Genomic DNA, 21498 nt, shown 5'->3' on the forward strand with positions numbered 1-21498 from the left:
ATTACTTTTCATTTAGAGCAACAGCAAAATCAGTACTTTTTTTTTTTAAGATTTTATTTATTTGAGAGAGAGAGAGGATGAGAGACAGAGAGCATGAGAGGGAAGAGGGTCAGAGGGAGAAGCCGACTCCCCGCCGAGCAGGGAGCCCGATGAGGGACTCGATCCCGGGACTCCAGGATCATGACCTGAGCCGAAGGCAGTCGCTTAACCAACTGAGCCACCCAGGCGCCCAAAAATCAGTACTTTGAACACAACCCACCCCCAAAGGTTTCATTTACACATTTCCAACATTAATTAAAACATATATCCACAGCTTTGCCAAATTTCTAATGGGTGTTGCTTGCTTGATAAATGCAGAACACGATTCCCAAAACTTACCTTAAAACTGATGAGACTACTTGATCAAGAACAAAAATATTTAATAAATGTCTTAAGTTATTCAGGATAAAAAGGCAAATGGGTTCACCATTAAGCCCACTCAAAAAATCAAAAAACAAAAAAAAACTTCCAGTATTTTCAGGGGCGCCTGGGTGGTTCAGTCAGGTCCAGTTCAGCCAAAACCAAGAGCGTCCAACTCTTGGTTTCAGGTCAGGTCATGATCTCATGGATGGTGGGGGTTGAGGCCGGTGTCAAGCTCCACACTCAGCAGGGAGTCTGCTTGAGATTCTCTCTCTCCCTCTGTCCCTCCCCCACCACACACACGCTCTCTCTCAAATAAATAAATAATTCGTTAAAAAATAATTTCCAATACCTTTAATTTACTGTCGTATGAAAATCACGTTACTCTTATTCTCTCGAAAATCTTTAGTAATTCAGAAATGTTATGTCATTTATTGGATAAAAAGCTCAAAATCAAAGCACAATAATGTAGTCTAAAACCAGCCTTTTTCGGAGCAAAGTCACCCAGGTTAAAGATTTCTCCCACATGCCTCTAACTCTGAGCTCTATCAGGACTGCAGGGCATGTAAAGGGACTATTTCCTTAGACATCTGGTATAAGACAGAGTCCTAGAGTCCTGGGGTTGCTGAAGTCCCTTCAGGGAATGGGGTTGGGGAGGCAGAGGGGGAGGGGAAACAGAAGGAGCAGCAGCTCCTCTATTTTTTTCAATTTTCTATAATGGGCTAAAATTTGAAAACCTCATGGCTCTGCCTCCCAGCCTTTTGCTTATGTGTAGCGACAGGATCCTCCATCATCTCTCTTCCTCTGGACCTTCCAAACCCACTTTCTCCAATTTTCCTGATCAAACTGCTAAGAAGAATCTAGTTCATTCACCTTACTAGTACAGCAACCACTGTCTGTCCGGCAGAGGCCAACCCAGCCAGGCTCCAGCACAGCACTTCGGGGGAACCCCAGCCACATCCACTCAGCTGAACCGAGGCCCTAAGTGTGGGGCGTACTGACCTGGTACCCACGGCGGTGCCTGGCGCCCCGTGCAGGAGATCCCAGAGCAAGCAGTGTGGGCGTGCAGGAATAAAGTTAGCAACCAACACCGGTCATTTAGCTTCTTCTGAAACAGGAAAACATAAAGATCATTTGTAGAAAGGGTTTAACGTTGGAATTTCTTTGTGATACCAGCACAACACAGTAAGGAACAGGAAACAAAAGCTGCACTCATGGAAAGGTCTTGGGGAGCAAACTCCCCAACGGAAATAACCTCCCTCAATCTAATTCGGGGAGGATTTTAAATAGGAACAATTTGAATGACAAAAGTATAACTCTTAAAAGATAAAACACTTATAATCTTATAAATACAACTTCCAGATTTATATCTAATTTGTAAAATACGTAGAGAACGAGTTAATAGAAAGGAAAATGAAGGAAGCTAAATTCTTACGGACGCGAAAAAGCTTTAAAGTACTTAATGTTAACTAAACTACAAAAACCACGTACTCCACTAAGTAATCCAAGCCTTGATACACTATTTTTTAAAAAGCTGATACTACAAAAAAAGACTGAGAACCAGTAAGACACTCGGATCCAAAGAAGGACCACGAAGACGTCTGGAGGAGGAGGAGGCTGGGCTACCTCCCCCCAGACAACTGTGGCCTCACGAGCGAGCGGCGGCGCGGCCCCAGCTCCCTTCCGCTCGTTTCGCGCGTGCCGTCAGCTAAGATCCCGAGAGGACCGAGCGCAGGGCCCGTGAGGAGGCCCCCGCTCCCCCTCCACGGCCAGGAAAGCAGGCACGGGGTCAGGGGGGCCGGTCAAGGTCTGCTGCTGCGGAGCAGTCGGCCGGCGCGCGGGCCCCTCCCAGCTCCTGCGGCCGGGACGCCGAGCCGGCCTCGCAGACCGGCCGCAGGCGCCCCCCGCCCTCGCCCAGGAGCTGCGGGCCTGCGGCGGCCGCCGAGGGGGCCTCCGGGGCCAAGCGGGCGGGCCGCGCCCCGCCTTCCGTGGGACTCCCCTGTACCAGAGTAGCTACCCGCGGGCACCTCAGAGCTGGGCGGGGACGGAGCTGCTGCTCGGGGAAGCCAGGAGCTGACCGCAGGCTCTTCTCCGTCGCCCCTGGCAGCTTCCACGGTTTTGCCAGTAAGTGTGAGTCCTGGCGCTGCAGCACACCGCCCCGGTCCCGGCCCTCCAGTCCTGGCGCCCGGGGCCACCGGGTGGGGGACCACGCAGCAGCAGACGCGGAGCGGAGGGAGGGGGCGCCCCGAGCGGGGGGAGACCGCCGGCACGCAGCCCGGAGCAAGGAGGAGCGGGGGAGGGACGCGGGGCAGGGGAGACCCCCCGGCAGGGCGCCTCGAGGCCCCGCGCCCGAACTGCGGGCAGCGCTCACCTGGACGCGGCCCGGCAGACGCGCCTCCTAGGCCCGGCTCTCCGGCGCCGGGAGCCAAGGAGCCGACGGCGTCGCGCCTGACTCGCATCCCCTTCCAGGCGGCAGGCCCGCCCCCGGGGCGGGGACCCGGACGCCGTCGGGCGCGGGGAGGCCTGGCCGTCCGTCACCCTCCCCGGAACGCCGTCGCCGCGGACGCGGCCCAGAGAGAGGTGCGTTCCCCCTCAGGGGGGCGGGGCCTGCGTCCCGTCGGCCCTCGGGCGGCGCAGGGCACGTCGGGATTTGTAGGCGAGGGCGGGCTTGGGTCCCGTCGGGCGGCGCAGGGCACGTCGGGTCGGAGTAGGGAGCGACGCCCGCGAGTCTCATTGTTCTTGGGCGGCGCCGTGCACGTCGGAGCCCGGAGGGAGCGCGGGAGGCGGGGGTCCCGTGAGGCCCCGGGCCACGCTGTGCACGCTGGGAGCTGGGGGGCGAGGCCTGGGCGCCTCCCGTCCCCGGGCGGCCCGGTGCACGCCGGGAGTTGGAGTTCCGCGGGTGTGTGGACCTGTCGCGGTCCCCCGCGCTCCTTCCCGGGCGGGCGTCCCGGGCGCCGACGCGGAGGAAGAGGACAGCGCGCCGGGCCGGGGCGCCTGCGCAGACGGCCGGAGCCGGCGGGAAGCTGGGGTGCGCCGCGGAGAATGGTAGGTGATCCGTGGCGTCTCCTCCCACGGGTCCCTCCTGCGCGCCGCGGGCCGAGGGAGCCCCGGGGTCGGGGCGGGAGCCGGGGAGCGCCGGCGTCGCGCCTCGGGGGCGGGACTGGGGCGGAGGCTGGGGAGCCCGGCGAGCGCGGGGCGCGAAGGTCGCGGGAGTGGCGGGCCGGCCGGCCGGCCTCGGGCCCGGAGGGCTCCGCGGGCAGGCGCGCAGGTGGGAGCCTGCGGGTGTCTGACGAGGAGGAGGCGACTCTGAACAGGGCTGGAGCGGACACGCGGGCAGCCGGGGGGACGAGGAGGAAGGCCCCTGGTCCGGAGAAGAAGCGGGGAGAGTAGCGCTTTGGAGCATTACCGCTAACGCAGAGCGGCCGGCAGGTGGCCTGGGGCGTCAGGGAGGTGGCGCGGCAGGCAGGGCCTGTGTTCCGTGCGCAAGGGTGGAGTTCGTCCGGGAGACCCTGGCGGCGCAGGAGGTTTTCGGAAGCGGCGTGGGCTGTGGTCCTGTTTGTGTTTTGTCGGGGGAATAGGAGTTGGACCGGAGGGCTCAGGGTTGCGGGGAAGACCGGCGAGAAGCTGTTGTGATAATCCAGGCCGGAGGAGGTGACGCTCTGTAGGAACAAAAAGGAGAACTGGAGGGAGGGAGAGGATCTTCACTGGTCTACGAAGACCCCGCTTACCGGCTCCCGGCTTGGGCGCCTGAGCCCCTGGTGACATTATTGGCCAGAATAGGAAGTCTAGAAGGAAGAGCAGGCTTATGTGGAAGATAATACGGTCATGCCGAGGGGGAGACATAGAGGGACCGCTCAGAAGAGGGGCTTCTGGAAATAAACACCTGTTTGAGATGTAGTGCAAACTGTGGTCGTGGGGGGGGTCACCATTTGTTCAATAAATTTAAAGGTTTCTCTGTGCAAGGAAGGTAGGGGACTGGGTGCGGGGGTTGGACCCTGAGCAAGACAGATGTGGGTCAGGCGTTCATGGAGCCTCTTCCCTGGCAGACGAGACAGGCACTAAGGCGCACCTATTTTATTATGGTTGGGGTAAGGGCTCGGGAGAGGCACAGGTTCTAGGAATCTGTGGGATGGGCTGGGTGATTGTGCCCCGGGCTGAGGCAACAGAGCCTTCACCAGAGGAATACAGAGTGTAATGCAGTGTGGGCTGTATTCTGCAGAATGAGAGATGTGGGAGGGGCGGCCAGTTGGTTGCAGCACTCCAGGCAGAAGCAACAAAATAGGTGGTTGGAGACGACAGTTTCCAGGACCCGGAAGATCCACCGAGCTGGAGTGCAGAGAGCCAGAGAAAGGTGATGCGCAGGAGACCGGGGAGGGGACAGGAATCAGGTGTGCAGAGTCTTCGAGGGCACAGGAAGAGAAGGTTCCGTGTTTGTCCTCATGCTTGTGGGGGGCTGGTGGGAGGGTTTCAAACAGGAGGGAGATGGTCCGGGAGGAATGTGTAGGGGAAAGAGTGGAGGCTTGAGAGTTAGGGAAGGAGGAGCAGAGAAGGAGGCGGAGGAGGGCTGGTCAGAGAAACAAGAAGACCAGGGCGAGTTGGCTTAGAAACCCGGAGGGAGCAGGGGCCTCAGAGCGGCTGCACTGCCCCGGCAGGAGGAGCCCTCCCCAGCAGGGCGGGCTTCAGGGGGCGGGGCTCCGTGGGCTGGCGGCCAACTTGTGAAAGCGTGCGGAGCCATCGCTGCACGGGTTGAAGATCCAGGAGTGTGTAAGGGGACACCTGGATTTAACTCCACCCCAGCCTGCTGTACACCAAAGCAGAAAATTGGAGTGACAAAGTTTATGTCGTTAATTTGATCAGTATGGTTGTCCCGGCTGCCCCTAACCAAAGATTTTGTCATATTAAGTGTCTGTGGACGGGCACTGCAACAGTAACTGTTTCTTGGGGCGCCTGGGGGGCTCAGTCAGTAAAGGGTCTGCCTTCAGCTCAGGTCATGATCTCAGGGTCCTGGGATTGATTCCCGTGTCAGGCTCCCTGCTCAGCGAGGAGCCTGCTTCACCCTCTGCCTGCCACTCCCCCTGCTTGTGTGCTTGTTCTTTCTGTCAAATAGATAAAAATCTTTTTAAAAAATTACTTTTTTTTTCTTTTTTTCATTTTGTATGTGGGCAATCTTGGTGCCCAGATTATATAGGTGATTTTTTTCAAAGTCACAGTTGAAATGTTTTAGACTTTTTCTATAGAGATTTTATTTGATTTTCTACTGGATTGTCCATATTTTTATTTCAAAAATTGTGTATATTTAAACAAAATAAAACAATTGAACACTCCCCATCCCCCCCCCCAAAAAGCTGCTGTTAATTTCCTTGATGCAGTAAGCCTTAGTGAGGGCCATGAGCTTGAAGGGTAGGCCCTGGTCCTGCCAAATATGGGCCTTCATTAATTTTACATGGATTCAGCCCGTCTAAGTGGATCCAGAGCTTGCTTCTATCCCCTGTAATTTTTTAGTTTATGAGACATTTCCTTGTAGAAAGCTATATGCCAGTTCCTTTTTCTACAGATTGCAACTTGAGTCTCCTAGTTCCTTTTGGACGGGAAGCACACATAGTCTTTATACTTAGCCACTGAGCATTGTTTCAGTCACAGCTACTTTCTGAAGAAACCTGTAAGGTGTAACATCACATTGTTGCATGTCGATTGAGAATCCCTTTCCTATTCATTCTGGCCACAGACTTTTATGGGCTAAGCTTAGACCCATGGCTGCTCCTACACACCCAGAGCCAGCACCCGTGGCCCTCGGCACTTGGGATAAATGGAGGAGGGGCGGACTTGTGATCTCTCACGTCTGCCACTTGGTAACTTACATAGCAACATTTCAAGCCACTTTGCCTGGCTTGGTCCATACACTCCTGTATCTCTTTTTCTAGAGTTTTCAGAGTATTCTTCTTTACACTGTTGATATAACTATTTTGTCATGTATTAGGAGAAGCTTCAAGAGGTGATTATCAGGAAAAGTACCTCAAGACCAGACATCAGATCTTCCAGGTATCTGCCAACATTTACTTGGTGTGGATCCATCAGCTGTGTGATCCTGGTGAAATACTTCAGTTATCCAACAGTATGCTACTCTGTTAATTAATCTTGGAGGTTTTAAGAATGCTATGTTGAATTTTTTTTGAAGTAGAATCCATATAACATAAAATTAGGTATTTTAAAGTGTATAATTCAGTGGTGTTGAGGACATCCACAATGTTGTATTATCACCACTGGCGAGTTCCAAACCCCTTCATGATCCTCAAGGAAAACCCCATGCCCATTGAGCAGTCACTCCCCATACCACCCCCCCCCAAGGCCCCGGGCAGCCACTGGGCTGCTTTCTGTCTATGGATTTGCCTATTTGGGTATTTCATATAAATGGAATCATATGACATCTGGCTTTTCGTGTCTGACTTCTTTCACTTGGTATAAAGTTTTCAAGCTTCATCCACATCGTAGCATTTTTCAGTACTTTGTTCCTTTTTATGGCTGAATTTCATTGTTTATGTGCACCAAATTTTATTTTACAACCATGACAGAATTTTAAAATCTAGCACCGATGACGATTTGCATAATACAGATGTTAGGAGCATTGATCGCTAGTGATGCGCTGGGTAGGTATCGAACATCTCTCTCCACTTTAGTTACTGAGGGAGTCCTTGGCTTTACCCACCCTCCCTCGGGGAGGTGATCACCTTCATGAAAGATGCTGCTTTCCCTTTTGTCAGCTCACTGTCAAAGCATATGGGACCTGTCCTTATTTAGCTAAATTTGATCTTACCAGAAAATACAACCTCGAGCTCTTTGTCTAGTTCTTTTCAGTGGCTCAATTTCAGGAAATAGCATACAGAATATATATTCTGTATATTCCTCTAGAGTCTAGATTAGGATTAGAAACTGCAGCCCACAGGCTCATTGCCCATGTGTGTAAATAAAGTTTTATTGGTGTACAGCATATCCGTCATGTACACATTGCAGAACTGAGTAGCTGCAACAGAGACCAGTGGCCCCTCATCTACCTTACTGGGCCTTATAACCTAAGTTTCACCTTCCCTTTGCCTCTGAGGAACCAATAGGTAGGCTTCAGTGATCTATGAAAACACCCACATTTTATGCAAAACCACATGTTTTGCTGGAGAGAGGATCTGTGATTTTCACCAGTTTCCAGAAGGGACCCAAGACCCCAAATGATGAACAGTCCTTGTTCTAAGTTGCCAAAAGGTCAGTGCCCTGTGTTATGCTTCATCAGCAGTTCTGAGACTTGCTAGAACCCTGTCCTCTAGGCACTTTAAAAAATTGCTGGAGCCCCAAAGAGCTTTTGTTTATTTGAGTTGTAGCCATCGGGATTTACTGTATTAGAAGTCACAATGAAAAGTTTAAAAACATTTGTATATTTAAAAATAACAATGATCAGCTGATTGCATATTTATGTTGCATTTTTGCAAGGATCACAAGTCACGGGGTGGCCTCCACTGCATTCCAGTGAGCATGAGAAAGGCAGATAATGGCTTGGGATTGTTGTGAAGGTAGTTTTGTCTTGGTGGAACCCCTGAGAGGTCTCAGGGCCCTGGGATGCCCAGACCGTACCTGGGGAGCGGTGTATTTGGACTGCATTATGTTATTCTCCTGGTGAATTGTACCCTGATATTTTGGCATCAGCATGAAGTAAGGGATGCTGTGAGAAGCAGCTTTGGGAGCTTGCTCTGCTGTTCAGGGTCGGCATTGGGGGAGGGGCTGGTCTGCTTCGAAGGGGCAGGAAGGGCATGGGGCAGTTGCCCTTTCATGAGTGACCACAGGGGCCACTCCTTTGGGTTTCAGTGCCAGGAGGAGCTGGGCCACCTCTGAGCCACTGGTAGGTTTTTAAATCTTACGAAAACAGATTTTCCTGACCAATCCTGTTTTCATCTTTGGTTTGGCAACTGGGAAGCTCAGAGCCGAATTTGTAGCCTGCATTCAGCTCTTGGGTGTGGTGTGTGTGTCTGAGTCTCACCCCCGACTTTCCTGCTTTTCCCTCCTCAGTCTCTCCAGAGGCATGTGTATTCCATTTACGTATTTCTGTGAGCTCTAATGTACTGTGTGTGGTTTTATAAACTGTCACATCCTTTTTTTGAACGAGATTGACTATAAATCCTTTCAAGTGGAACTTTTCCTCTTATATTACTTTGTGAAACGTTTTAGAGCATTAGCATCTAGTAGGTTAGAGTCTGTTGATTTACAGAGGCCAGGGAGTTACTTTCGTTTCTGATGTCCTTTTCGTCAGGTTACCTTAGATAAGTCCAAACCTAACCATTCCGTACTGGGACGCTATTTTGTTTCCTTACATACTATATATAGTACAGTCACTTGGCAGTTTTGTTATTTACTACCTCCCACAGCCTCTGCCCTATTTTTCCATTTTATTTCTGTCTCATATACAAAGATATTTCTGTTATTTATATTATTACATTTAGTCATAACAGGCTTTTTGTGGCTGCTTTGGAACTTTTGTAAGTGGTGTTTAACACTATTCTTAGTTACCTGTATATGTTTTCATCAGTGTGGCTCTGCTGATTTTAAACAGGGAAAAACAAAACATTGATGTTTACAAACTGTGAAGCCCTTCTATTCATTAGAGCCTGAAATTAACTGAAGCTAAAGAGGACCCTGCAGATGGGCTGTGGCGATACGGTCGTGCCTTGGGTCTAACACCCAGCCTTGCTGCTTTTAGAAGAGGGATTTTCCTGAGACTTAGGGAAAAAATAATGTGTTTTATGCAAATTGAAGTGGGTAGAGATCAAAATGTATTTTGTATAAAATACCGATTCTCATAATTGTTTGAAGATTACACTTTGCGTATTTGTTATTAAATTGCTGTCATTTCAGTTTTCAGAAGACCGTGCAGTCTTCTCGAGTAATGAAGAACGAGGCATGTTGTCCCGGGGTTCTGCAGTGAAGCTGACCCAGTGAGAAACAGCGAAGTCCAGTTAGAATAGCAGCAGTAGTCATGGGACGCTGAAACAAAGCTCTGGACCAGTGGTGTTGGCTTTCCTGCTGCTTCTGTGCCCCACACGTACGCGTAGGTCACCTCGGAAGAACACGGCGTCCAGTTTATGGCATTTCCTCACTGTGGCCAAAGGAGTGCCGTGTGCTGCGTGACGCAGGATGAGTGGAAACTAGACGTGGCTGCAGACAGCTTCTTACCAAACCCAGACTCTTTCCTCAAGGAGCCCATGAGGAGCGCAGTGGACAGAAAGAAGCTGGAGCAGCTGTACGACAGGTACAGAGGTAGGAGGCCGCAGCGGGGGCAGACGGCAGGCAGCTTGCTTCCGTCTCCGGGGAGCGGGAGTATTCTGGCTCCTCAACTTCTCAGGCCGAGTTCACAAGACCTCCAGAAGGCTATTTCCCCTCTTTCTGGTACTCCGCTGCAGCGTCCAGTCCGTCTGCAGGGAACCTGGGCTGGGGTGACAGGAGAGGGGTCTGCAGACGCATTGGTGGTGAGCCCGCCGGGGCAGGGTGTGCGGCACACGCGCCCAGCTGCAGCATCGTCTCCTGCTGTAGGGGGTGCTGTCCCGGCCACACGCTGATTTTCCCCCACACTTGTGTGTAAACTGGAGGATTCCTGGCGAGAAGGCAGTTGAAGAAGTAACTCTGACCTGAGGGTAGAAGTCATCTTTCTGCTAACACAGTGTAGCCACGTGGTGGGCCTGGAGCCACTGGGCGGTTGAGGAAGCTGGCCCCGGGGCGGGGCGGGGGGGGGGCTCTTAGCAAAGAAACGTTTGTGCTATAAATTGGGGACATTGTTGTTTTATTAAAATCAGCACTTAGAATGGAGCTTTCCCCATCAAAATATGGTCGTGCTGCAGGAAGAAGTCTCTCTGACGAATCTGTACCGATCAAATCCCTCAGCAGGCTGTCCGATTTCACATCACATGTCCAATCCATGCTGGAATTGGAGAGGCAACAAGTCTTCAAAGTTTATTTTTTCTTTCTAGCACTTTCTAAGGTTAACCTTCAAAAACCTCATTTAAACAAGTATTACCCCAAACAGAATAACTCCTGGGCTTTAAATTCTTGTTTACTTTCATTTTTTACCTTTGAAAATATCAAGTGTATATTTTAATCTATTTAGATCTGAAAAATAGATTAAAAATTACATTCTTTTTTTTTTTATCTTTGGCACAGAAACATACTCTGTGGTAGAAAGACCAGATTTGTATTTGAAAATGAACATTGGTTTTCAAAATGAAAAATCATTGTTTTTAATAAGCTTTAATGTGCTTTAATTTTTTTTGTCTAAGTTAATTGTGGAGCTGTTTGTGAGTCACATGCTATGCAGATTTCTGAAGTGATTCAAATATGTCTAGCGCCTTTAAAAATATACTTTGTGAGAGTTATTACTTTAGTTTAAACAGTATCCTTTTATCATTTAATTTTATTCATGCAATTCTTGTCATTTAAAGTAGACACATTGTGCAATCATCTTGGGTCTAGAAATAAGTATATTGTTCAAAGACTGTTAACGAATATAACGTTGGTTATTATGTTAACGTATGCAAATGAATGAGTACTTCCACACTTTAAAATAGTCAGTATTATCGCTTGTGAAATTTATGAGGTGAGGGCCTTGAGGGCAATTTTGCTCTCCTGAAGATCTCTAACTCTGGGAGCATTGAATAATAGGCGGGTGAGAAGCAGAAGCCCAGTTGGACAACTGCTTGCTCATTATATAGGACAGCAGGTTGGGAGGAAGCATGTGCTTTCATTTGTTTAATTTACGGCATACTTTTTATTTTATTTCATTTTGGTAACGACATGCCTGTAAAAATGTAGCATATACTTAAGTGACCAAAGTTAGATTTTATGTGATGGAAGAAAAGTTTGTGACACTTAATCTTTATTTGAGCAAAGAAGCTACAAATTTTCTATTCATACCTTCTAAACCAACAGAATTAACACATACGTCATGATGATACATTAGTACACGCACATTCTATTGGAAATTACTAGACCTAGTTTGGTGAGGTCTTGCTGAGATGTTTCTAATAGATTTTACTTTTTGATTTTCTGATAAATGCTAAGTTCCTTAATTTCATTTCTAAATCAGAAATGGGGAGTGAGGGAGGCCTGAATTTCTAAGCCATTAAATGTGGATTCATGAACTAAATGATTTTGAGACCTAAATGTTGTACAGTAGCATTAAAATTATAGCAAATGAAATCACTTTGAAAAGAAAAACATCAGTTTCTCTATTGTTTTGGCAGGGTTGTGATAAAAACTTACAATATTGTAAACACTTTACATGCAGTATTTTTTAAGTATTTTTAAAATTTTAAAATATTTTTAAAAATTACAGATTTTTAAAAATTTTTAAGTAATCTCCATACCCAACTTGGGGCTCAAACTCATGACCCTGAGATCAAGAGTTGCACACTCCCCCTGCCCCGACTGAGCCAGCCAGGCGCCCTACAATGCAGTTAGGCTTAGGGTTAGGGTTGCCTTTGGGCAAACTAGAATTGTGTAAAGTTGAATTTTTATTTTACTTTATGGAAATTAAATTTTTTCTTAATGATTAGGTCTTCTCAAAGAAGTTGTGGTATTCTTTTTTTCTTCCCCTAAACTCCAGTAACCTAGATTTTTAAAATAGGGCTTTTTTTCTGGATAAATTATTATATGCTGCTGTTTCATATACAGTAGAAAATTGTGGTCCATTCATTGATTGATATATCTGAAACATGCTTTCTAGGGCTATGATTCTAACCACCCATTTTAGTGGTACTTTTCAAAATAGCAAAATTTCTTTCTCTCTTGATTTTAACTGTAGACCCACAAGATGAAAATAAAATTGGAATTGACGGGATTCAACAGTTTTGTGATGACTTAAACCTAGATCCTGCCAGTGTCAGCGTTTTGGTTATAGCGTGGAAGTTCAGGGCAGCGACGCAATGTGAATTTAGCAAAAAGGAATTTGTAGATGGCATGACAGAGCTTGGGTAAGTAAATTGGTCTCAGTTTAAATTTTTTCAAAAAGGAAGATGCTTTCAACATTAATTATTTTTCAACAACCTATAAACATTCATTTCAAATTAATTTATTTTCCGTATGTATCTTAAAAATTTTTTGTGCCTCTTCTCTATTAATAATAGCCTTTGGTTTCCTTTTAAACTCCAGTTAAAGTTTTATTTAATACTTTTATTCAGATTAATCCCTTTTATAATTTACTTTTTTCTTTTTAATTTTTATCCCTCCAGTTTTGAAGTCACAGTAAATATCAGGGTGTTTTTGTTTGTCTTCAGCCATTCAATTTATTTTATGATGCTGTATCCTAAATGTATTATTTGTATTGCTATGTTAAACATCAATAAAATATCATTTTGGTTTTTTGCTTGTAACACTTCTCTGTTCTACCCACAGGGTTGGTATAAAAGCTTCATTAATTACTTAAGATGTTTCTCACTTGTAAGATAAGTCAGAGAAGTAAATGAAAGCATGTAATGTTAATGTCTTAATCATGAAGCTTACTGAGCTATTTCTTAGGGTGGTCTAAATGCCAACTTGCTTGACTTGCTGATACTGTGATATTTTAGTGTTGACAACTTAAACTAGCTTATTTTTAGCTGCTGAAGGAGCTTAAAAGTCTAAGGTAAACATGTTCTTAAGGCATGGACTTACAGCTTCCCAGGGGGAAAAATAGAATGGTTTTTCCACTAAATGGATGAATCTGTTATATATAACAGCCTTGTGTGTTTAGATGATAAACTCTACAAGACTTACCCTACTGCTGCTGGTTGTATAAAACCAAACAAAAGACATCACTGCGACAATGGTGTGACAGCACATTGTTTCATGTTCTGTGCGCTCAGGAAAGCCAAGGTGAACTACAGGGAATTTTAGAATGGAAGACACCTATTACAGAATATCCTCCTGGCATTGTACTACACTTTACCCCATCTGCTAGAACCTTCCCCAAATGGGAGATTTTGGAAATAAGTGCTTCTTATGGAAACACTTGCATTTCTTAGGCATTATATAGAAATATGTTGTAGGGTAAATTTTAAAAAATTCCTGTCATCCTAATGAGTGTTATAATTTAAAACATGTATTTTTAAGATTTTGAGTGTGAATCTTCCCAAAATGTGTTAGATAAATTCATGCCTCCTTATATGTAGTTTAAGATTATAACTTAGTGCTACTTAATGGTGCAGCTCTTCACATCTCACAGGGCAGTTAAAAGGGAAAGCACTTTGTAAATATTAAAGTACTGTATACTAAGTATCATCAGTGTGACAGTAAACTATATTGTAGAGATAACCTCAGTGCTTTTAGGGATATAAAAGACTGTTGTAGTCCAAACAGCACTAAGCTTTAAAAAATACTTTGGGTTTTGTGTCAGCTCTATTATTTTTCACACTTTTTCCTGGCTATTAACCCCTGACAGTGGTTGGAATACCTACCTTTAACAGTTAATCCTACGTCCTTTCTTTGGGGGTTTGTGGATTCGTAAGTGAACTGAATAAACGTTATGAAATTCCTTGATATCTTTGTAAAAACAAAAAATTGGCCATATTGTGGATCTGTTTCTAGACTCTGTTGTAGTTGGTGGGTCTGTTTATCCTTAGCCCTGCAGCATGCAGACTTCATTATTGTAGCGTTAGGTAAGTCTTGAAATGAAGTAGTAAAGTCTTCCTACTTTTCATCTGAAGATTTTTCATCAATTTTTATTATTTCAGTGGGGAGAGAAGAGTCTTTTCAGCAGCTGACACTGAAATAATCGGTGAGCCTAAGAACACATCACCTTGGTCCCTGCGTCAGAGCATGGGCCACAGCTAGAGATGGATGTGGGCTGGATTGCACACCCGTACAAGAAAGTGAAAACTCTAAAGTTCTCGACAAAACATGGGAGAATATCTTTATTAAAACCCGGATTAAGGAATAAAAAGCACTAGCCATAACAGAAAAAAATTAATAAATTGGACTTCATCACAGTTAAGAGCTCTGCTTAACTAAAGACAGAACAGTGGGAGAAAATACTTGCTTTCTGTGTGTATGTTACAATCGTGATAAAAGTGGTAGAGGATGTGTGATTTACATATAATTCCTAAATAATGGAGCAGGAATAAAGTAATAAATTCAATCTAAAAGAATGTGAGAGAAAAAGAACATAAGGAAAATTAGCTTAACGCAGGACAAATAGCAAGCAATGATAAAATAGAGGATTGAAAACCAGTGTGTCAGCATTTACATAATTACATTAAATGTAAGTAAACTGAATATTTGATGGATTTTAGAAAATCAACTATTGTGTATACTGTTTACAATAGATACGATTAAAACGTAAGGGCACAGAACAATTTGAAGGATAAAAGTTGATGTAATTGGCAAACATTTAACCAAAGAAATTTGGTGTGGCTATGTCAATATTAAAACAAGCTTTAAGGCAAAAAGTAATTCTAGCGATAATGAAGGACATTTCATAATGAGGAAGGGTTTATTTCACATGGAAGGCAATTGATTATTTAAGGCAAAAATAAACACTACACAAGAAAGATACAAATCTGCAATCAAAGTGGGGAATTCTCACACACATCTTAGCAACTGATAGAATGAGTAGGTGAAAAATCAGTAGGGAAATAGATTTGGACAGCATAACAAATGGCCTAATGGACGTACTTAGAACATTGCCTTTGATGTTGAAGAATACATATTTTTTTCAGAAGAGTAGACCATTTATAAATACCGACTATAAACTGCACCATAAAATAAGTTGCAACAAATTTCAAAGGATTGAAATGATACACAGTATATTTTCTGACCACAATACAATTAAGGTAGAACAAAAAGATAACTTGATAGGTTGAAATATGTGTAAATATTGTGTACGCCTGAAAACCCTTGGAAGTAAGAAGAAGTTACAGTGGAAATTAGAAAATATTTTGAATCATGAAGAAAACACTACCCATGAAAACTTGCAGGATTCAACTTCTTAAATGCATATTTTAGAAGGAAGAGTTGAAAATCAGTAAGGAGAGCATCCATCTCACGAAGTAGAAAAAGAGCAGGAGATTAAACTCAGTGTAGAGAAAAGGAATTAAATTTTTTTTAAAGATTTTATTTTTTTATTTGACAGAGACAGCGAGAGAGGGAGAAGCAGGCTTCCCACCAAGCAGGGAGCCCGATGTGGGGCTTGATCCCAGGACCCTGGGGTCATGACCTGAGCCGAAGGCAGATGCTTAACCAACTGAGCCACCCAGGCGCCCCAGGAATTAATTTTTTTAAACAGGAAGTAATTTAAGGAAATAGAACTGAAGTTAATAGAAAAAATCCACAATGCCAGAAGCTTTCTGTTTGAAAAGATTTACAAAAGTAATAAGTAACAAATAACCAATATGGAATGAAAAGGGAGACATCACTGTAGATCCTATAGATGTTAAAAGATAAGAATATATTACCAACAACTCTATGCTAGTAAATGTGAAAACCTGGATGCAAGAGAGGAATTCTCTTAAAAATACAATTTACTGAAATGGACACATAAATAGTTCTGTAACTCTTAAATTTGAACCCATAATTTAAAATCTTTTCAAAAAGAAAACAATTGGCCAGGATTGGTGCACCAGCACATCCTACAGAACATTTAATGAAGAGAATACCACCAACTTTACACAACCTCTTAGAGAATCATACAGGAAGAAACACTTTCTAATTTGTTTTGAGGCCAACACAACCTGGATAACAAAACTTAGGAAGGATATTTTAGTAAATGTGCTGCCGAAGCAAGCACAAAAGGATATTTTGAGAATGGAAAATTATTGGCCACTTTCAGCCATGAGATTCAAAAGATGCATAAGATGCAAAAATTTTAGACAAATTATCAAAAAACTAAATCCAGCCCCCAAGACAAATCAACCAAAAAATAGGATAATTTATCATGACACAGTTTGTTATAGCCCAGGATTGTGAGATTTGTTTAACGTTACAAAGTCAATCAATGTAATTTATTAACAACAGAAAAGGGGGGGATTATCTCAAACCCATAAAATGGGTTTGAGCTAAAACTCAATTCCACTCATAATTTTTTGAAAGAGAATTTAGCACAAACCAGGAATACAAGGGATAGTCCTTAAGCTGACCGCCCCCCCTTTCCTGCCAAATCCTACAGGATATATACTTAATTGGAACATGAATGCCTACTTTTATTCAGCATTGAACAGGAGGTGTTAGCTGGTCTGATCCACAGGTAAAATATTTGAATCAATACGTGAGGTTAGCCAGACTGCAGGACCGAAGATCAGCAAACCAAAATCAATCTTATTATAGAATACTGAATGCAACAATACAACAAAGCAAAGTGAATTTTAAAAATATGCCATTTTCAGTAGCATGAAAAATACAAAACACCTAGGATAAATCTAATTAAAGATGTGTGCTACCTCCATAGAGTAAATAACTCATTGAGAGGCAGGAAACCTGAATAAATAGAGACATAAACCTCATTCATAGATTGGAACTGTCAGTATTTAATCCCTAACTTTGTCTATGAACTTGGTGTGATATCAATCAAAACCCCAATAAGTAGTAGTTTTATATGTGTAATTTGACAAATGGAGTTAAAATGTGTATGCAAATCCAGTCAAGAATAGTCAACAGTTCTTAACAAGGTGGGAAGATTTGCTCCTCCAGCTAATTAGGACTTTTCAAGCTGCAGTAATTAAGACTACATGGCACTACTACGGAGATAAATAGACCAGTGGAACAGAATGGGGAGCAAGAAACAAATCCACGTACATGCGTACATTTGACTTATGGCCAATGCAGCGCTTCAGAGGAGTGAGGAAAGGCATCTTCTCCATAAAGGTTCTGTGGGGCGCCTGGGTGGCCCAGATGGTTAAGCGTCTGCCTTCGGCTCAGGTCTTGATCCCAGGGTCCTGGGATCCAGTCCCGCAGCGGGCTCCCTGCTCCTTGGGAGCCTGCTTTTCCTTCTGCTTCTCTCTCTCTCTCTCTCCCCCCTGTCTCTCATGAATAAATAAATAAAATCTTTAAAAAAATAAAAATAATAAATGGTTCTGTGAGCATTGGCTAGTCACAAACTTACCTTGATCCCTACCCCACACCATACATAAAAAATCAGTTCCCAGTGGATTGTAGATGTCCGTGTGAAAGCCTAAAGGCAAGAGCCAGAAGCCCCTGGGAAAATCATGTAGGAGGGTATCTTCACGACCGTGCAGTAGGGAAAATCAGAACACAAGCAAACACTGTGAGGAAGACAGAGGATATTACACTAAAAATGAGGACTGATCATCAAGAAACACCCCCCAAGGGAGTGAAAAGGCAGTCCACAATCTGGGTGAGAGTACTTTAAAAATGCTTAGCTGACAAAGGCTTGTGTCCTTCATATGTAAAGAAAGCCTGAAAACAATAAGAAAAAGATACCTAATTGAAACCAGGCAGGAGACTTGAACAGGCACTTCACAAAAGAGAATTTCCAAACAGCCAGTCCAAAACACAAGTTCAATCTTGTTCACGGGGAAGTACAGGTTAAAGTTACAGTGAACTGTCTCTGAAATGGCTAAGGTAAGACACAGTCGCGTGGATCAGTGAAAATGGGAGCGAAAGGAACCCTGCTCTCCTGCTGGGGGTGGTGTGAAGCAGTCTCTTTGGAAAACGGTTTGATATCACATCACCGAAGGTTCGTGGACCCTGTGACCCAGCTGGCGCACTCGGGCTTGGCCTAACCTAGCACATTTACGGGAGACATGTATGGAAACCTTTTTAACAACTTTCTTTGTTACCAGAGAACTAGAAACAGCCAGAATAGTTACCATCGGTGGGATATATGAGTTAGGAAGTATGAACACAGGGGAATGCACCTTGACACAGAAAATGACTCCACTGAGTCAGCATAGTGAACCTCGCTGACTCGACCCGGAAATAACACCGTGAGTTCCCATGAAGAAAGTTCAGAGTCGAGGTAGCTGACTGTCAGGGAGTGCTGGTTCGGGGGTGATGCAGGCACACAGGAAGGCCCACAGTGGCCCGATAGAGGGAAGGCCAGTGGTGGGGAAGGCACAGCCCCCGAACACCCTCGGTGTGGGTCCCTGGAGCTGTAGGCCCGTGCCTCCTGGGCTTGTGGCCGCTGATGCACGGTGTTCTGCTCTCTCCAAAGCCCTGCTGATGGGGTGCACATCCGTGAAGCGTGCCTGGTATTCTTTTCCTTGCTGGATAGTCGAAATAAAAAAGATTTTATGTTTTGCTATTCTAGATCTCTGCTTTAAAGGAGTTTAATACTCTTTTTTAATTTTTTTTTGAAGATTTTATCTAATTATTTGAGAGAGAGAGGAAGCACAAGCAGGGGGAGGGGCAGAGGGAGAGGGGGAAGCAGACTTCCCGCTGAGCAGGGAGCCTGATGTGGGACTCGATCCCAGGACCCTGGGATCATGACCTGAGCCAAAGGCAGACGCTTAACCAACTGAGCCACCCAGGGGTCCCAAGGCTTTTTAATATTCTTAAAGGTTGTTGACTTTTTGGAGGAAAATCCAATTTTATTATTTATTTATTTACTTTAAATTTATTTATTTTTGAAAACTCCCGTATAATTAACATATCGTTATATTAGTTTCGGATGAACCACATAGTGATTCACCAATTCTGTACATGACTCAGTGCTCATCCTGATAAGTGCACTCAGTCCCCTCACCTGTGTCCCCCCTCCCCCATCCAGAAAACCCAATTATAAAGCAGTGGAGTTGTGTTTTATCATACTTGGGTTTTTTAACTCTAGCCTTAACTCTTCCGTAGGAAGAGACCCCAAGATAGGGAGCTGGCAGAGTGGTTCGGCTTCACGAGGTGGCTGAGGAGGTGGGGTCTTTCTGACTTGCCCGACTGTCATCCCAGGGCCGTGGCCTTTGTGTGGGTGAAGGTGTGTCTGTATTCCAGCTCATACAGAGGAAGTCAAGCAACTGTGGGTTTTGTTTTTTCCTTTTCTTTTTTTTATTAAGATATAATTCCTGTACTGTAGAGTTCGCCCACTTAAAGTCTACAGGTCGGTGGTTTTGGTGTCTTCACAGAGCCGTGCGGCCATCACCACAATCAGTTCTGGGACTCCGGGGCGTCAGTCCTTTTAGCCAGGGCAGGGGGCCCATAAGCAGTCCGCCTCCCGGGACCCGAGCATCACCCAAGTGTCAGGCCGCTGCAGCCCGCGGGTACCAGGGAGCTGCCGGGCGGGCGGGGAGGCGTGTCTCCCACCACCACAGCGCTGTCTCTCATTGCAGGTGTGACAGCACGGAGAAGCTGAGAGCCCTTCTGCCGAGACTAGAGCAGGAGCTGAAGGACACGGTGAAGTTTAAGGATTTTTATCAGTTTACCTTTACCTTCGCTAAGAACCCCGGGCAGAAGGGTTTAGGTGAGCATAAAATCCACGTTCGTAAGAAGCCACATCTTCATGAGACTGAAAGTCTGACCAGCCAGGTGTCGGTCCTGCCACGACAGTTCCTCCTGAGCGGTCCTCTCTCCGCAGGTTACACCACGCCGCTCGCAGGCAGGCCGCCCTCTAGGACCAGCACTTGGTAGTCACTCTCCAGCTCTGGGTTCAAATATTTAAATTTCAAAATGTAAACTAATTTGCAAATGCTCCCTGTTCTGTCATGTTTTGTCCAGTTAACTCATGGGTTAGAGAAGCCAACAATCAGTGTCAACAGAGTGTTATCAGCCAGGTGTGTGGTCGGCAGACGGTATTTTTGGGACCAGCCAGGTGACGAGTCCTGTCCTGGTCTGGAGATGTGAAACAATTCTGATGTGCCTTGGATCACATTCTAGTACTTCTTTCAGAGTTGTACAATTTTGCTGTAACATAACTTGTTTATTACTACATACAGCACATTTGGAAAATTCCTAACTTAAATTTTCAGTCTGAGTTTTGGTTTCCTTGAGGGTTTTATTCTGCTTGTTTTCATTTGTTTTTCCTCCTGAGTACTATATAATTTATTTCTGTTTAATGTAATAGATATGGTTAGTTCAGTAAAATGTCTTACAAGTTTGGAGCAGGGACTTACAGGGTCTCTAAATAGGGATTAAACAGGTATATTAGAAAGAACATTTTGAAGAAGAGTTCTTAAACATAAAACAATATTATAAAGCAAGCAAATTTAGGTAGGAAACCAAAAGGGGCTTGAAAATCCATAGATAGAAAAATCCACTGCAAAATTTCAGGGCCTGATTTGGCTCATGCATGTTTGCAGGTGTGTGTGAGCAGTAAACATTCTTATCCCTTCTGTCTCTGACATTCTTCCTTTCCTTCTCCTGTCAGCATATCAAATGCAGGTGCAGATTGAGGGGGCAGGCTCTTCTGTCCCAGAGCAGGGGGTGGGGGGGGCAGGGGCAGGCTCTTCTGTCCCAGAGCAGGGGGGTGGGGGGGGCAGGCTCTTCTGTCCCAGAGCAGGGGGGGGGGGGGGGGGGCAGGCTCTTCTGTCCCAGAGCAGGGGGTAGGGTGGGGGGGGCAGGCTCTTCTGTCCCAGAGCAGGGGGTGGGGTGGGGGGGCAGGCTCTTCTGTCCCAGAGCAGGGGGTGGGGTGGGGGGGGCAGGCTCTTCTGTCCCAGAGCAGGGGGTGGGGTGGGGGGGGCAGGCTCTTCTGTCCCAGAGCAGGGGGTAGGGTGGGGGGGGGCAGGCTCTTCTGTCCCAGAGCAGGGGGTGGGGTGGGGGGGGCAGGCTCTTCTGTCCCAGAGCAGGGGGTGGGGTGGGGGGGGGCAGGCTCTTCTGTCCCAGAGCAGGGGGTGGGGGGGCGGGGGCAGGCTCTTCTGTCCCAGAGCAGGGGGTGGGGGGGGGCGGGGGCAGGCTCTTCTGTCCCAGAGCAGGGGGTGGGGGCAGGATCTTATGTTCCAGAGGGGGAGGGGGCGTGGAGGGGTGGAGGTGGGGGGGCACGGCCCTGTGCTCTGTGCTTGTCTGGACTAGTCTGTGGTCTCCACGTTCCCAGGACCTTCAGGACCCACCTTTCAACAGCTTCTGGGCGAAGGTACTTCCCAGTTTGCTCACATCTTGTAGTTTGTTAGTCTCAATTTCCTTGTTTCATGCTATGCTTATATGTTGTATGAGCAAAATATA

General features: G+C 45.9%; 2 protein-coding genes across 19 annotated transcripts in view; one reads left to right on the forward strand and one right to left on the reverse strand.

Moving 5' to 3' along the window:
• Positions 1 to 2978, reverse strand: part of TMCO3 (transmembrane and coiled-coil domains 3) — a 49096-nt gene extending 46118 nt beyond the window's left edge. For all 7 annotated transcript variants that reach the window (XM_027589698.2, XM_027589701.2, XM_027589696.2 and 4 more), the window contains exons 1-2: positions 2771 to 2978; positions 1402 to 1507 (exon numbers count right to left, since the gene is read on the reverse strand). The gene's annotated coding sequence lies outside the window, so the exon portion shown is untranslated. The remainder of the gene's footprint in view (positions 1 to 1401; positions 1508 to 2770) is intronic.
• DCUN1D2 (defective in cullin neddylation 1 domain containing 2) overlaps positions 2239 to 21498 on the forward strand; it is a 33688-nt gene continuing 14428 nt past the window's right edge. Inside the window, exons 1-5 of one of the 12 annotated variants that reach the window (XM_027589710.2) lie at positions 2239 to 2523; positions 6377 to 6438; positions 9292 to 9693; positions 12230 to 12398; positions 19674 to 19804. In XM_027589710.2, coding sequence (XP_027445511.1) covers positions 9519 to 9693; positions 12230 to 12398; positions 19674 to 19804 — 475 coding nt within the window. In that variant the 5' untranslated portion in view covers positions 2239 to 2523; positions 6377 to 6438; positions 9292 to 9518. Of the gene's footprint in view, positions 2524 to 3223; positions 3445 to 3581; positions 3668 to 3732; positions 3829 to 3858; positions 4751 to 4802; positions 4822 to 6376; positions 6512 to 9291; positions 9694 to 12229; positions 12399 to 19673; positions 19805 to 21498 lie in introns of those variants that run through there. The other 11 variants (XR_003519141.2, XM_027589704.2, XM_035726708.1 and 8 more) reach the window with 11 other exon arrangements.

The sequence above is a fragment of the Zalophus californianus genome, chromosome 3, assembly GCF_009762305.2.
Source record: "Zalophus californianus isolate mZalCal1 chromosome 3, mZalCal1.pri.v2, whole genome shotgun sequence".
In the NCBI taxonomy this organism is placed as follows: domain Eukaryota; kingdom Metazoa; phylum Chordata; class Mammalia; order Carnivora; family Otariidae; genus Zalophus; species Zalophus californianus.